This window comes from Aplidium turbinatum, chromosome 1 (assembly GCF_918807975.1).
Source record: "Aplidium turbinatum chromosome 1, kaAplTurb1.1, whole genome shotgun sequence".
Classification (NCBI taxonomy): Eukaryota; Metazoa; Chordata; class Ascidiacea; order Aplousobranchia; family Polyclinidae; genus Aplidium; species Aplidium turbinatum.
The window spans coordinates 46020225-46036207 of NC_137472.1; the positions used below are offsets into that span (position 1 = coordinate 46020225).

General features: G+C 36.5%; 1 protein-coding gene across 2 annotated transcripts; it reads right to left on the reverse strand.

The window, feature by feature from the left end:
* Positions 1-6665: 6665 nt before the first annotated feature.
* Positions 6666-14717, reverse strand: LOC145781054 (uncharacterized). Of its 2 annotated transcripts, XM_082592779.1 has the most exons (4): positions 13167-14717; positions 12593-12729; positions 11307-11418; positions 6666-9497 (listed from the first exon to the last, which is right to left on the reverse strand). In XM_082592779.1, the coding sequence occupies exons 2-4, from the start codon at positions 12702-12704 to the stop codon at positions 7946-7948; spliced, it is 1776 nt and encodes a 591-aa protein (XP_082448905.1). In that variant the 5' UTR covers positions 12705-12729; positions 13167-14717; the 3' UTR covers positions 6666-7945. The 2 variants fall into 2 exon arrangements, with proteins under 2 accessions (XP_082448905.1, XP_082448914.1); XM_082592788.1 differs by lacking the exons at positions 12593-12729; positions 13167-14717 and adding an exon at positions 11954-12009.
* Between the last annotated feature and the right edge of the window lie 1266 nt (positions 14718-15983).

Below are 15983 nucleotides of genomic sequence, written 5' to 3' on the forward strand. Positions count from 1 at the left end.
GTCACAAGCCTCTTGATTTTGCTCAGTACAAATGCTTAAATTGAAGGTAGGCATATTAATAGTAATAAAAGGTTTCTGCAGACTCTTAACCTCAGTTCTGGCTTCCATACTTGCGAGGCATATTAATACTTGTTAGTTTATAGACTTATAGTTAAGGGCCAACCCAACATGCCGTATAGAAAGCTATTGGAAGTAAAGGCCATTCAACATTAGAGGTGTAAAGTAATGAAAGTAGTACTGTTACTTAAGTAGCAATAAAACAAAAAAACTGGTATCCATCTAAAATGGACTGGCTTGCAATTAGCATAAAAATTAGAATAAACGTAAAAGCAACTTGCAAAAAATAAAAGACAGTGACACTATAATTCCTTTTTACTTTTATGTTAAGTAGCAATGTTCAGTAGCTAGTACTTTTTGAGTAGTTTTATTTTTGTTTACTTTCTACTTTCACTTGTTTAGTTTTATGCCAAAGTAACGTTACTCGAGTAATTTTATACGTATTTTGTCAAGTAGAAAGTTGTAACTTTGATAAAAATCGTTAAGGAGTTAACATTGTTGAAAAAAAAGTACCAGGTATTTTGACCAAAAAAGTACTGGGTATTTAGGCAACCGGTACAAATTTCAAAAAGTACCGCGGAACCGGTACATAAAAAGTACTGCGGTACCGGTACATAAAAAGCAGGGATATCTAGAGAAGGGGATATGAAGGCTCGCAGCGATTGCCTTATTCTCATGACACTACCAGGGCGGTAGTTTGTAGTGCTTTAAACATGTGGTTCTTTTTTTAATTAGAGAAAGTTTTGTAGTGCAACTGGTACAATGAGCTACAAAAAACAGTTAGCAAATGTTACATAGAGCATATTTAAAGAATACTTGTTTACAAAGACAGTTGAAAAGTTACCAGTAAGCTGTTTTTTTTTAACAAAGCCTTTGCAGTAGGCTAGACGTAAACCAAGTATATGGGTAGTTGAATTAACAAGCAACCATGAGCATGCTGTGAATATCCAGACCTGATTCTAATAGCGCAATAAAAGTTATCATAACAAGATTTATTAAACTACTATCGGTGCCAATTGTCATTTTACGATAAACACAGATTATTTACGATAAACAAAAGCCCTTCTATTGTCAGACATAATAAAAGCCTTCGTATCCCCTTCTTTAGATATCCCTGATAAAAAGTACCGCGGTACAGTACCGCAGTACAATTGTACTCGGTACTGCCCACCTCTGACAATAACCAAGTTGATCAAGCACAATGTAATGATATTAAAAGCCTTACACTTGGATCAATTTGCTTCTCTGTTGCTGGGAAACTTGTTTGAACAGAAAAGAAGTTTCCCTATATGGTTTTGATTTTCTACTCTGCGATTTTTAATTTCGATAAAGGAGTAATTTATAAGTCGACATTAGTTGACAGGATTTCTTGGGCCCGGTACCAATTTATTTTCGGGCCCTCCTTCATCGACAATGTTATGAATATAAAGGTTGTGTACAAACTTTTATTGATGTTTAATCATGGACATTTAACAAATCTTGCGCAACCTTAAAATTTCTTGAACCGCAAAACTTACTATCTCTATCAAGCGGTTGCTTTTTTGAACTTTTATTTGTCACATGGCGGTAGAGAGTATTACTTCCCGATTCCATTGATGTTTCACTGGTCATTCTAGGCTCACCAGAAGTGAATTTACAGCACTGCAGACAGTTCTCAATTTGATTTGGGAAAGTGTTTGGGCCTAGGTCAAACATTTGCTGATTGCTGCAATCTGAAAGCGGTTTTGGTCTAATTTGTAGTGCAGAAATAGGCAGATATGTATGTATACGACGCAAATTCTACGCCGTAGACTATTTATTTACGCTAACGGCCACATTTTTTTGGATAGTTGTCGCTTGAGGCTACGCCGTAAAGTTTTCGCGTTTTTTTAGCGTATAGCGTCAACCAGGCGCGGATTTATGGGGGGGGGGCCAGGGGGCCCGGGCCCCTTCTAAAATTTTGTGAAAAATTGTATGTTTCCGCATCAAATGGTTTGATATGCTTCTAAACAGCTGATATTAGTCCCTCGGCAACACAATTGATGAAAATGGTTGTTTTAATGTCTATCTTCTAGCATATCGTAGCCTATATGTCGTAGTAGGCTATCATTGTTCATATCTGTTTAGCTTTTTCTTTCTTTTTAATTGATTTTCAAATTTTCTGCCCCCCCCCCCCCCGAAAAAATCTCTTAGATTCGCGCCTGGCGTCAACGTATACTTTTTAATGTCTTAGCTGTTGTTTACATTTTTTTTTATCAAACTGCTAAAGGTTTTTTTCGCTATAACACGCCGATACCTTCCAGCGCTGCAGTTGAAAGAATGTTTTCAATGGACAAAGACATATTGAAACCAAAACGCAGCAAAATGTCAGATGAACACTTTCAGATGCTTGTGTTTCTTCGTGGAAATTCAAAATAAAACTTGTTTGTTTCGAGTGGTTTATTTTATACCTTGTGAATGTTTGGCACCTAGCAAACAAAATGAGTTCACGCAAGTGTAGGCTACGCGTTGACGCCGCCAACTTTTTTCACAAGTTACGTTGACGCATAGGCTACGGCGTATGGTTTTCAAACGTTTGCGCTGACGGCGTTGTAGCGATCCATTATTTCATCGTATAAGTTTTCCTGCCTTTTACTAAAGTTTCTGTAATTTTCCATGCAACTGCTCCCAAAGAAAATAGAAAAAAGGGCGCACACAATAAAATGGTTTGTTCGTCCTTTGACGAGAGCTCTAACATATCAAACCAGCTCAATTAGACAAAGAGCTCTATAAAATTGGACCAGCTCTATCGAATCGGACGAGCTCTATCACATCAAACCAGCTCAGTTAGACCAGTTCAGCTCTCAGGAAAACATTAAATTGATTGTTTAATTAAAATGTAATAACTCGTGATAATGTTTCACTATCCTGTAATTTCATTATTCTGTACTGTTTAAATTCAAATTGTGTTATAGACCTACAACATTATACGAACACCTTCTGATAACTTGAAATTATAATTCGAATAACAATTGTGTGGAAATCAGTTCATGGAGTCAGATAGCCAAATTAGATAGATAGAAATTTCATCACCAAGCAGTCAGACAGCCTTATTATTAATTCAATTTATAAACAAACCATTCTCATCCTTAAACTCATACTTAAATAATCTAAATAATATATAACCACATTGGTTACCCCGCACGTAAGTAGGTTTTTAAAAATAAAAGTAAGTTTAACAAGATAACCAAAATTATGGAGACTCTGGTAAGTACATTATGCTACAAAACTTTTATTTCTACGTCAATAAAAAAAAAAACAAAACACGAGCTTACAATTATTTTGTAAAAACATGTCACCTTTTATAATTTCACGCGTCGGTTTTTAACAATTTTTCTGTAGCGTATTGTAGCCTACTTTTTTAAAGCACCATGCCGGCAATTTATTGCTTGTTAAACGTAACTGATTTTTCTTGTTCGCTCAATAAAGCGAATCGTTCAACGGCAGACTACTCCTTTCAGCAGCCGATGTCGACAATTTATTTAATTTTATGCCGAAACGCCAATTGCCAATGTAATGTTTTTAAACGTTGCTTAGATAAAGCCTACTAATTGCCAACAAGTTGCCTTTGCAGGGAAACATAATTATGTAATTTTTTGTAGTATTATCGCAGGGTCAAATGTTACTTAAATACTTAGCTCATTTTAATATACTTTTTTTGCAACTAGCATGCAACTACATGCAACTAGCATAGAGATTACGAGGTTCGAGCCTCAATCTCATTTTTCTACAGACGTACATGTGCAGGCACAGCTCTGCAAAGCGTTATGGTGTCGCTTCCAAGCAACCATCCGTGAGTTTGTGCGTCTTTTTACTCCGACAAGGAGATCTCCAAATAGGAGAGATCATTGTGAAGACTTTGCTTCACAACTTTGCCACCCTTATGTTCTCAGCTGAAGCATCAGTTTGTATAACTCTGTGGCGCAAAGACAGGGGAAATTATGCGAAGCCGCCCATCCAGGGTGTAGTTTTCGTTTGCCCCAATTTTTTTTAATATTACTAGGAGCTAACATGATTTAAGAAACGTTGTTTCTGTTTTTTGTTTGCATTGCACTACTGTGTATGCACAATTTCTTTTTACCCTGTAATGGAACTTTTTGTGTAAGCTTGCTTGGCATTTGGACATATATTTTCTTTTGTCTCTTGAGAAGACAGAATCGCTGTCACGTGTTCTGGTGCTGAGATCGACAAAACAGCACTATCCATCACACTTAAACTTTTACTCAGCAAAACAATCCATTGATGACATCACTCGCCTCGACTCAACTGACACTATATAATTTCTTCAATTTGTATCGGAACATGGCCGATCAACGTTGAATAATCGTTTTGTAGCATATCGCTGAAAATCTTCAAGACAACCCATACGGTTGACGTGGCAAATCTTAGTGTTCACGTTGCGTGAACAGTTTTCGATGTTTTGGTTATGTTACTGTATAACGTTTTTTCTTAACAGTGCTATTATCCCCACAAATGATGTCACACGCTGTGAACAACAGTGATGGACCTTCGAACCCCAGAAATGTAGCTAAACAACAACCTCATCAATCAGTGACGTCATCCGCCGAACAGTCGACGGGCAGCTCATGTGATTAAAAGCTGCAAAACCTTGCGTTTACGTTGTATTTTAATATTGTAATTATGTAACTTTATACTGTATTTTTTGTGTCTTTTTAACAGCGCCAAGCTGTTGTGCTAAGACGAATGGTCTTAAGGATTGTCCACTCCAGCATTCGTCCATTTGTTTATTTTGCAGTCTGAAGAGCAGCAATGTAGGTTATTTTTGTTTGTTCTAAATACATGTGACTGTTTAATCATCCTATGTAGTTCTTTGCAGGACAGTACAGCGTCTTCCAGTATAGCCATCTCAAGTACGCCTACTTCGGAAAGAGATGCATCTCAGCCAATTGGCAATTCTTTTTCAAGTCTCTTGTAAGCTACAAGCTGGCCAACCTGCTTTTCAAAAGCTCTTGCCTATACACTGTAGGTTATATAGCTTCATCGCAAGAAAAATGCAAACATTGCATTAATACGAAATCGTTGTCTTTTTCTCCACTGTCTGCATCTTTTCCAATGCAGATCCAGTGGTTGTCTATTTCAACCTTTCTCTCTTTATAGGTTGTCTGCTAAGCGTTTTTGTTTATTGTGTATGGTTGAATATGACTGCGAGTGGCATGCAAATGCGCGCATCTAACGGTTGGCATGGCATGTTACTAACCTAATTAACCTATGTTGGGCAAGCATGCATATGCCCACGAAACATTAGTTTACCTCCTGCATGAAACTACCGCATGGTTTTGAATCATGTAGCCTACTGCATCTTTTTTATTTCTGTGTTTTGTTTGCAGTTGCTGAACGACTGTTCAAACTTATGCACATTTACGATTTTGTGAATGGTATTTAGACCTGTCGATGCCTATGTTCTTTTGTTTTAATTAGTTTTGTTCGCCTTTCAAATCGTATCTTTACATGTTGTACAGGTCGACTTATAAACCAAGTCGCTCAATATTTTAAAGTTGAACTTGTAATCAATTTGCTTTGCTTTTTTCAGAAATCTTACACCACATTCATTCATGAACACCAGAAGGACGTGATTATGCGTACTGCCGCCTGAAACGAAAAAATGCTCCAGAGCCACCTGCACTCGACTCTCTAGCGCCTCTCAAGGAATACAAAAAGCCAAATGCCAACAATTAAATGCTACGACGACCTCAATGATCTCCAACTGCGATGATCTCTAGTAAACAAAAAGGAGACAAGGCTGCTGCTGCATTTGCATCAACTCAATCGGCATGGTCTGCTTTTCAACAGAAAAAGCCAGACAAACAATGAATGCCTGCTACGGTTTTCAACGGCGCTTACAAAACAATTAATGTTTCTACGAGGTGGACTCTTCAACACAGCACAAACTCAGACATTCCTTTGCGGAAGGCGGTGGACTCTTATTATACGGCACAAACTCAGACATTCTTTTGCGGAAGGCGGTGGAACCACGCAGAATCACTTCGCGACACGATATCACAAACACAACACCACATTATTATCATAAACACTAAACATACCTATTTCATACTATGTCTGTTACAATTGTGTTAACGTTTTTAACTCCTTAAATTTGAACTAAACTTGGTACCCTTGGTTCCAATTTAGCCCAAATTTGGGGGGGCCTCTGTAGCGATCCATTATTTCATCGTATAAGTTTTCCTGCCTTTTACTAAAGTTTCTGTAATTTTCCATGCAACTGCTCCCAAAGAAAATAGAAAAAAGGGCGCACACAATAAAATGGTTTGTTCGTCCTTTGACGAGAGCTCTAACATATCAAACCAGCTCAATTAGACAAAGAGCTCTATAAAATTGGACCAGCTCTATCGAATCGGACGAGCTCTATCACATCAAACCAGCTCAGTTAGACCAGTTCAGCTCTCAGGAAAACATTAAATTGATTGTTTAATTAAAATGTAATAACTCGTGATAATGTTTCACTATCCTGTAATTTCATTATTCTGTACTGTTTAAATTCAAATTGTGTTATAGACCTACAACATTATACGAACACCTTCTGATAACTTGAAATTATAATTCGAATAACAATTGTGTGGAAATCAGTTCATGGAGTCAGATAGCCAAATTAGATAGATAGAAATTTCATCACCAAGCAGTTAGACAGCCTTCATCTTAATTCAACTTATAAACTTATACTTAAATATAATAATAATAAAATATATAACCACAGCGTCAATACTTTTTTGTATGCGCGTACATCACTGGAAATAGGGATAGGCTATAGCAATCTTCCTACCTGTGCCATTTCAGCTTTTGAGTTTGAATAAATATTAGTCTGTTTATTTTGAAATTCGTGTTTCGGGTAATATTCGTGGTTAGGGAAATCACTGTAGCCTACTAAGTTCTTATTTTCCTGTTTGGTGGGTATTTTACCACCAGAAAGCTGAAGTGGGCCTGGTACCCAGAAGGGGGCCCGGTACTTTACCATCTGACGGCTGAAATGGCTGTTTTAATCTCTGATGGCAATTCCTTTAGATCTGATTATATTAATATCTTGATAATGATCGAAGTCGCGGGGAATTTGTTAAAACCGGACCCTAAAATATTCCGGGCCCGGGTCCAAAAGTATCACCTAGACCCCCCTGGTGGCACCTAGTGGATGGAAGAATTTACAGGTAGCCTAACAACACTTCAACAATCGGAAACTTCGCTGTCAAAAACTCCGTAGTCGGGCCTGCGTCAGTGGTACAAAGGCTCTACAATTTTAAGTATATGACACTGCCAGGATTAAGCTATCAAAGCTTTGTCAGTCCGAGGATGAAGATTCCCTCAGTCATTTGCTGCGACACAACTGACATTTTCTTGTTTTTTTATCTGAACGCGCTTTTATGTTTCGTTAGAATCGTGGTCCCGTAAACAAAAAAGCCTGGTAGCCTATCATCAACTACCTTTTCAATGCTATTGTGCAATCAACCTTATTCATGAAATGGATAGAGTTGCAATTTCTAAGTTACATCTACGAATGTGGCAAGGAAGACAAACCACAAACTATACCACACCAAGAAACCCAACGTTTTCAGGTCGCGCAAACTCAACAAGACAAGCTCTGTTTTAAAAACGTTACACTTACACGTACTAAATGGGGGTGAAGAGCAAGAAATTGGTCACATATGATATTTAAACAGTTCGTTAGCCTTTGCCCTTTATCCTTGGGAAAACGTAAATGTGAAAGTGAATAATATAGCCAGTACCAACGAACAAAATTAATGCATTAGAACTTTTAATACTGCAATTACAGGGCACCAAGCCAACAAATCAATGGCAAAACTAATAAAAACAAATCAAAAAAGCACTTTAAACTATAACATCACACTTTTTCAAAAAGCACTACTGCTTTTAATAAACTTTCATCAGATACAAGTATTTGACTCTCTAGGTCTTGCCGAACGCCCAGTTGTCTTTTGTTCAGCTGCCACATATCTGCTTCACTCTGTTGGTGCTTAACTTGTTGGGATTTTTCCAGTTTCAAATCTCCAGAATGCCTTTTTATCGGTGGCGCATTCGTCGGTATGTCGCTGAGTGGGGGTCTCTTTCGGGGCGGCTTGTACATGCTACTGCGACGTTTTCCTTTGAAACCTGAATTATGCAGTGACAAGCTTTCGACCTTGGCGTCAGGTTGGCGGTGTTGATTATCCTTTTGCGGCGTATTCCGCGCAACCTCACAGCTATTGGTTGTGTTTGAGAAGTCAATTGTAGCCGAAGTTTCTGCATCTTTGGAACTATCTTCAATGTCCATGAAAATTTGTCCTTTCGCCCAAGAAGCGGCAGTCACAGACATTGACTTGTTGCTGGCAGTTTTAAAACCAACACACGTAACTTTCTTCAAAGCACACGGCGTAAGTTTAGAGGCTGAAGTGGCAATGTTAGCGCACAGTTTGTCATCACTGAAAGATGTGGAAGTTATTGGTGGAACAAACTCATTAACATTCGAAGAATTTTCGGTTTCAATGTTCTCTAGAAACGCTTGTGCATTTTTCCACGCAGCGTCAGAGATAGACAGTGATTTGTTACTTGCTGTTTGAAAACCTAGAATTGTGCCTGAAGGTGGTCTTCCACAAAAATCGCTGGTTTTCACAGAATCGCTGCACAAGCTATCTAATCCCTCTAACAATTTGTTAGGCTTAGACGAAGACAGGGCCGACGATGTTATGGGGCTTGAACTAGCAGTGGTAAATCCAAGACTGGATTTACAAACACCTTTAACTAAAGTAGATGGCAGAAGTGGATTTGTTAAGCAGTCGCCTTTTCTTCTTTCTGCTTTGTGAGAAGTTAGTATAGAGTTGGAAGAAGTGACAGAATCATATGCTTTTTTATCGCCACTACATCGGTCACCATTCACGCTAGAAATAGTCGAGATCACGTCTCCAACGGTCGATTGATTCCAATTCATTAAGACTTTTTTGTTCGTGATGGCAGACTCAGGAATTAAAGAGGTCTTCTCACTGTTACACAAAATACTTTTGTAACTGACTACCGGATTCGGATGTCCGATGACTTTCGGTGGTGCACTCGAATTAACACAGAAAGGTGTTTTCGGTCGAACGTTCGCTTCCACTTCTGTTCTATTCTGCACATTGCGTTGTAATTTTTCGCTTTCCGTGACGTCTTTCTTCTGTTTTACAGCTTTGCTGCTAAAATTTGTGTCAAACATGGAACCAGAAAAGAAAGTGAAATCATCGCCATTTGTATTACTTGTCGTCGCCACATGAACGGAATCGGATGGATACACAAATTTATTTCTATCGTTTAGCTGCTGCTTGAGAACTTGAGTCAGCGTTTCAATATCACTGCTTGATTTTGTCTCGTGAGATGTCGCAGATGAACACGAACCTGCTTTCTCGTCATCTTTGTTGGTGAAACTAAAAATAACACAATAGTAGATGAAGTATTGTACCGTATTGTTGTTTTTTTTTTCTTTACTTAAATACAGAAAATACAAATTTGTAAAAAAAAACATGGAGTACAACTATACATGGTAAAAAAGCAATACAGAAATATGCATGTACTTTAAGTCAAAACCATAAAGTGATCACGTGTGAAACAAAGAGTTCATCTTTTTGCTTATCCCAGCTGAGAGTCTATTGAGTTAAGATTTTAAAATAAGAATTTGGTTAAAAACCAAGGTTTCTTTGTGGAAAAGTAAATAGCCAGTAGCATGGTACTGTAAATGTAAAAATCACAGGTTTTAAAAAAAAGTAGCAGTGCTGCCAGTGCAGTCAGACTTCGTTAATGCGAACCTGAAGAACCGAAATCCCCGTTATCCAACACAAAACTGAAGGAAACGAATTCCTTTCTATATATACAGTTTACTCCTTTAATGGAAACCCTTTGTCCGACTGTGACACAAAAGATTTGAAAGCAATGTCCTAAATTTAAATCAATAGCATGCTCCTTCTTTCGTGTGAGACGGGACTGTTCAGATTTCAGGGCAGGTGATGGAAGGCCAGGCGAGTGTGGCTTCGTCCAGTGCAGCTATGCCATGCATTTCATTTTGCGCCTTGTAAATTATGGGACATTGAAGAACATAGTGAGCAGTTTGTTCCTTCGAGCAGCATTCGCAGGTTACTACACTTGTACATGTTAAAATGGAAGCAGTTGGTTTGCAATTCGCCGTAAAATATCGAAAGTTTGATAATATCGTTTTATTTAATTGTAATATCGTATCGAATTGATTTTACCAATATCGCCCAGCTCTAGTCGGCATTTGGAAAAATTAGGGAGTTTTCTTTGATCTGTAGAATATACCTTCATTTTCTTTTACACTCTAGTCTTTTTCTCTTCTTGTTTCTGGTACCTTCTTCAATTCTACGAGAAAAATATTGCAAACCGCACAAGATAAAACAGTACTTTGCACACTGCATTGCACACTACATTTTTCTCTTTTAACTGATTTCCGCGACAAATAAAACGCGTGTCTATCACCACTTTGTAGTGCGCAAGAAGTGAAGAACTACCGTAAAAATTCACGCTGTCTAGAGCAGGCGACGAAGTGAACGCTTTTAGACATTTCAAAGGCAGCAACTTGTAACAAAATCGCAACCACTTTTTAGTTGTTGGTTGGTTTTGCTTTTTGTTGGTCGGTTCGGTCGGTTTTGCTTTTTAGTTGGCGCTTGTAAAGCGCCAACTAAAAGCAGCTTTAATCATTTAACCAAAAAATCGGCATCGGAATCGGCAAATATGTAAGAATCGGCATCGGAATCGGCAAAAATTTTGTAATCGGCACATCCCTAGTTGGAAGGTCAACAATTTCCGACATTCCAAATAACAATGGCTATCATCAGATGACACCAGACTGTGTAACGCAAAAATGCAATTTAGTTTCTGAGCAGCCAGAAACTACCGGTAGGCAGTAGGCACTTTGAATTATACTATCATAGTAAGGTGCATGCACCATTTTGAACATGGTGCTTCAATTGCAAGATTGATTGGTTTTTCAATAATCCAAATACTCTGCTAAACTGACATTTTATGACCTAGCAAAGTAGTCCGGATTAATAAGGTCTGACTGCATATGATTTTTTTTCTGTGCTTTAGGAACAATTACTAAAATATTAGGATATAACACATGAGACACAGATTGGAATGGTTGATATATAAGCAAACTGTTACTATATTATATAAAGCAAAGTGATAGACCTCAAGCATAAACATAACAATAACATAAATACCTTCGAGAGGTTTGACTTGAAAATTCCTTTTCATTGAAAGCATCATGAAACATTTGTTCATTGAACTGTTCATTTAATTCTTCGAACCAATTTTCATTCAAAGGGCCAAGAGCTGAAAATTAAAAAAAAAATATTTTTCTCCATACTTTTCTTAAACTGGAAAGTATTATTAGACAAACACGTTGGATTGCATTAAACAAATTGGGAAACATTAAGATATTTAAAGTGATATATAAATTACCAACGCAACAAAACACATCTACTAAATAACATGTTGGCAAAGTTAATTTTATAAATGTAGTTTTGAAATGTACTATAAAGTCTGATTTAGATAGCCAAATAGACACTAGTCTTCTATTAGGGTGTCGGTCAGACCCGAAGATTGACATAGAAGTTTGTTTTAGTTAAGAAATCCAAACAGTTTTTTCTATTTCCTGATACAGCTTATGATTCTTTCTGTCGGTGTTATTCTGTCAACGCGCTTTGCACTCGGTTGCTGTGACTTTAATGATTGTATTAAACACAGAGAACAGATCCAAATGCTAGCGGTTAAACTAGTTTTTTAACCGACATAATTATTTAGTAACTTTAGCTTAATTTAGATTTTCTGCATAACAAACAGTTAGAAACAGCAATTCACTACAAACCTTGATAAAACACAATTTCAACTCTTAAATATTATGCTCACTACTTCTTATCTGTGTTACTCCACCTAGTTGCTGGCAAGCGCTGAACTCAGAAATCATCAAAACAATCAATTGTGATGTCATAAGAAAGTGTGGTTGTGACATCGAGAGAAAATTATGAACAAAACAAAAAGGGGCGACGCGGTTGCTTTATGGATATTATAATACAGACACACTTTCTTTTGTTGCATAACTTATGTAAGAACCCATACCACAGTGTGAAAGATCATGAAATGCTAATATTCTTTAAATTGTGAAAGCACTCTTTATGTCAGTTTTGACAAAATTTGGAAATGTGATAGCCTATAAATTTAAAATCCAAATCTGTGGATCCTTCTCTTGTATCATGGGCCAATCCCATAGATGTTTGTTGGTACACCCCTTTATGTTCTTTATATCTAAATTGTGTGTGAGTCTATAAATTTTCTATAAATTATATTGTCTATATCTATAAAATGTATATTTTTAATTTAATTGAAAAAACATACTGGTCAATAATTAATTGAAATTTGATCACTGCTACAATATCGGTATTCGTATTATAACAATACAATTTATTTAAGCCTAGTTCATATAGTGCCAATCAAAATAATTTAATACCTTTTAAAAGTTTTTGGTTTTGTAAGCATTCCAAAAGCTTTTCACTTTTCACAACATGTTTTAAAAGCTGCTGCTCAAAGTCATTATTCACAGTTGAGTCATCAAACTCCATTTTTAGTAAATGTCCAGAGCCTGTGCTAAAAACAAATTACAAGTTAACAATTGATAGGATTAAAAATGCAACAATTAGTAAAAATTACAAGTGTTTTTTCTTTGTGATTTACAGTATTGCTAAATGTAGACAACGAGTATAGTTCCCACAAAAGGCCTAGCACAAAATATATGTGCTTAAAGACAGATTTCATGGCAACAATAGCAACTTTCAAAAAATTATGCGGTTAGATGGTAGGCTGCTTAATAATAGAATTCAATGAGACATCTTATTGTTTTGTGACTTTAATTAACCAAAGGAACTACGGTAAGATGGTATTGTAAGCACTTAGATGCAATTTTAGAAAAATCGGTCAGGTCAAAAACCCTTCTAGTGTGGGAGCAAACCTCTGCCAACATTTATGTCATGGAAGTCATACAAAGCAACAAGAGAGGACCGAAGATGTGTTACGGTACCACTTACCAGGGTACACAAAGCAGGTCCCAGGGGTTCAACCATCAGGTGAAGATGTTATCACCGAAAAACACGATGTAAGGAAACCATGACTACAGACCTGGAGATAGTAGACCCTGAGACTGCCAACTCACACAACTACTGTCCTGATGATGCTTCCATCCATAGATACAAAAGCACAAAGATACAACATTACTTGTACAGTAATATATATTTGCAATAGGTTAATTAAAAAACGGAGAAGATTAGTTTAAACAACGTATAGTAGCCTAGCCTATGTTTTTAAGAAACTGAATAGATAGCGACTGGAAGTGCAGAAAATCAATCTATGGACAAAACATAAAAGTGGCATTCTTAGAAACTGTAGGACTAGGCTAAATCAAAACGAATTTTGCCTGAAATAAAACTCTGTTTGATTAGCTTACAAAATAATTTTTCCAAAAAAAATTGTTTGGTTTCAAATATACTTGTATTTTATACCAGAACCAAATATACCAGAATGATCTTGATGCACTGAATGAGTGGTCCAGAAAATGGAAATTGAAATTCCACCCAGAAAAGTCCTGTATTTAAGAATGGGAAAAAAACCCACCAACATTCAAGTATACCATGATTCAAGACTATACTGACAACTCAAGAAAGGAATTGACATTTGTGAGTGACTACAAGGACCTTGGTGTACGGTGTAGTTATTGATCAGGACTAATCATTCAGAAAACACATAGAAAAAATGGTTTCTAGAGCTAACAGTATGGTAGGACTGATTCGACGTTCTATATCTAATTTTGATACCACAGTATTTGTCACTCTTTTTAATGCATTAATTCGTCCAATTTTGGAATACAATAATTTGATCTGGTTTCCAACACATAAGTACTCTGTAGCTGTAGTAGAAAATGTTCAAAGGCGTGCAACCAAATTGGTTCCTGGATTAAGGCATTTGTCATATTCTGAAAGATTAAAAAAATTAAACTTCCCTACTCTAGCATTCCGACGTCTTCGCCATGATATTATTCAAGTGTATAAATATTTAAATGGTTTTTATAATGTAAATTATACTGTATTATTTCAAATGAATCCAAATACCTATGATACAAGAGGGGAAGAGGCCATAACTTAAAATTGTATAAGCCACAAACTATGCCAAGGCTGAAAAGCAACTTTTTCACAGTGCGTGTAGTAAAGGCCTGGAATAATTTACCACCAACAGTCATAAGTGCACTTAGCTTGAATGCATTCAAGGCAAGGCTTGACAAGCACTGGAGCAGCGATCCACTGAAATTTACCTTGAAATCATCTTATGATGTTATGTATTAAGTGACAGTACTATTGTGTATGTATTTTTCATGTATATATCACCGTATTATTTTCTGGTCCCACTAATATGTCTTCTAAAAGTTTATATACGGTATGTTATCAGATGTTATTGACGGTTAGAGTTATTAGTTATCAAACTAGCTGTTAACCTAATTAACAGCAAATGCGTTATGTACCGTATATCAGAATGATGAAAAAGCACCTCGGTGCTTACAACATCAAATATTTATTATTATTATGACTAATGTAACTGCAAGCATCACTGCCTCTGTCACTCTGTGCATCAGTAAACAGTGAACTGAATAGTGATAAATAAGGTTGCCACAGGTTAATATAAAAAAGAGCCCAAGCCTATGCGAAAAGTAGCCCAATTTTTTGGGGGTTCTAAAATGGAGCCCAAATTGGAGCCCAAGCAAAGAGATAGGCTATTATACAAAATTTTTCCAGAGCGCTTGATCATCAGTCCCAAATTATAAGTGTTTTTCCAGCTCTTCACATCTTTCAGACAGATTGGCAACCATGCATTCACTCAACTGTTTGTTAAAATAACTACAAACAAGTACCAAACAATACAGTTTTGATAACCCACCAAGGTCGATCAACGTAGAAACTATCTTTTTTGTACTCATATAAATTGTTAAAAAAATTCACTAACTTTTTTCTCATCTTTCTACATTTGTAAAAACTTTATTAAGGTGTTGGGACCATGCCATAACTGATTGTCCTGCTTTGGCATCATGCACGTTATATGATAGCGTCCGTGTTTTGTCGCTTCTACCTTTTTCTAGACCCATGCTATTATTATTATTATTTATTATTTATTTGCAATCAGACTCAAAGTCCATAGAATTCAAATTTTTAATTTATATTTTCAAATTTATATGTTTGACATATATTGTTTTTTGTTGTGATGGTCAGAAATAAAAACTAGAGAATAAAAACAAACTGAACTGATGTTCACTGCATTTTCATGAAAACCTGGATCACTTAAGTTGCCAGGTTTGCCAGATATTAAAGCCTAAATATGCATATTTTTGAAAATTGGCATCTTTATTACCAAGTTGGTAACCCTGCCTGATCGAGGCCTCCAAAAACGCTGCTCCTCAATGAAATAACTACGAATTAGGTAAAAATTTTAAACATGATACAATTTTTACATAAAAAGTTATATTATATTTAAAAAAAAAGTAGCCCAACGCGAATTTTTTGCGCCTGGAGAAATCAAAAGTAGCCCAATTGGGCGTAAAAGCGCCCAATCTGGCAACCCTAGTGATAAATACGAAAGAATCTTTAATTTGTAGCAGAGTTGCCAACCTTTTTTCACCAAAAAAAGCCAGACCTAGTCACAAAAAAAGCCAACAGAAAATAGCTGAAAAAGCGAAGAAAAAGCCAATTAGTATTCATTAAACATTCACAAATAAAAAGTGCACAACCAAATACTGTCCCACCAAACTTTGACTTCAGCAACAAAACAACGCAGAAACATAGGTAATGAAAAGACAAGCAACT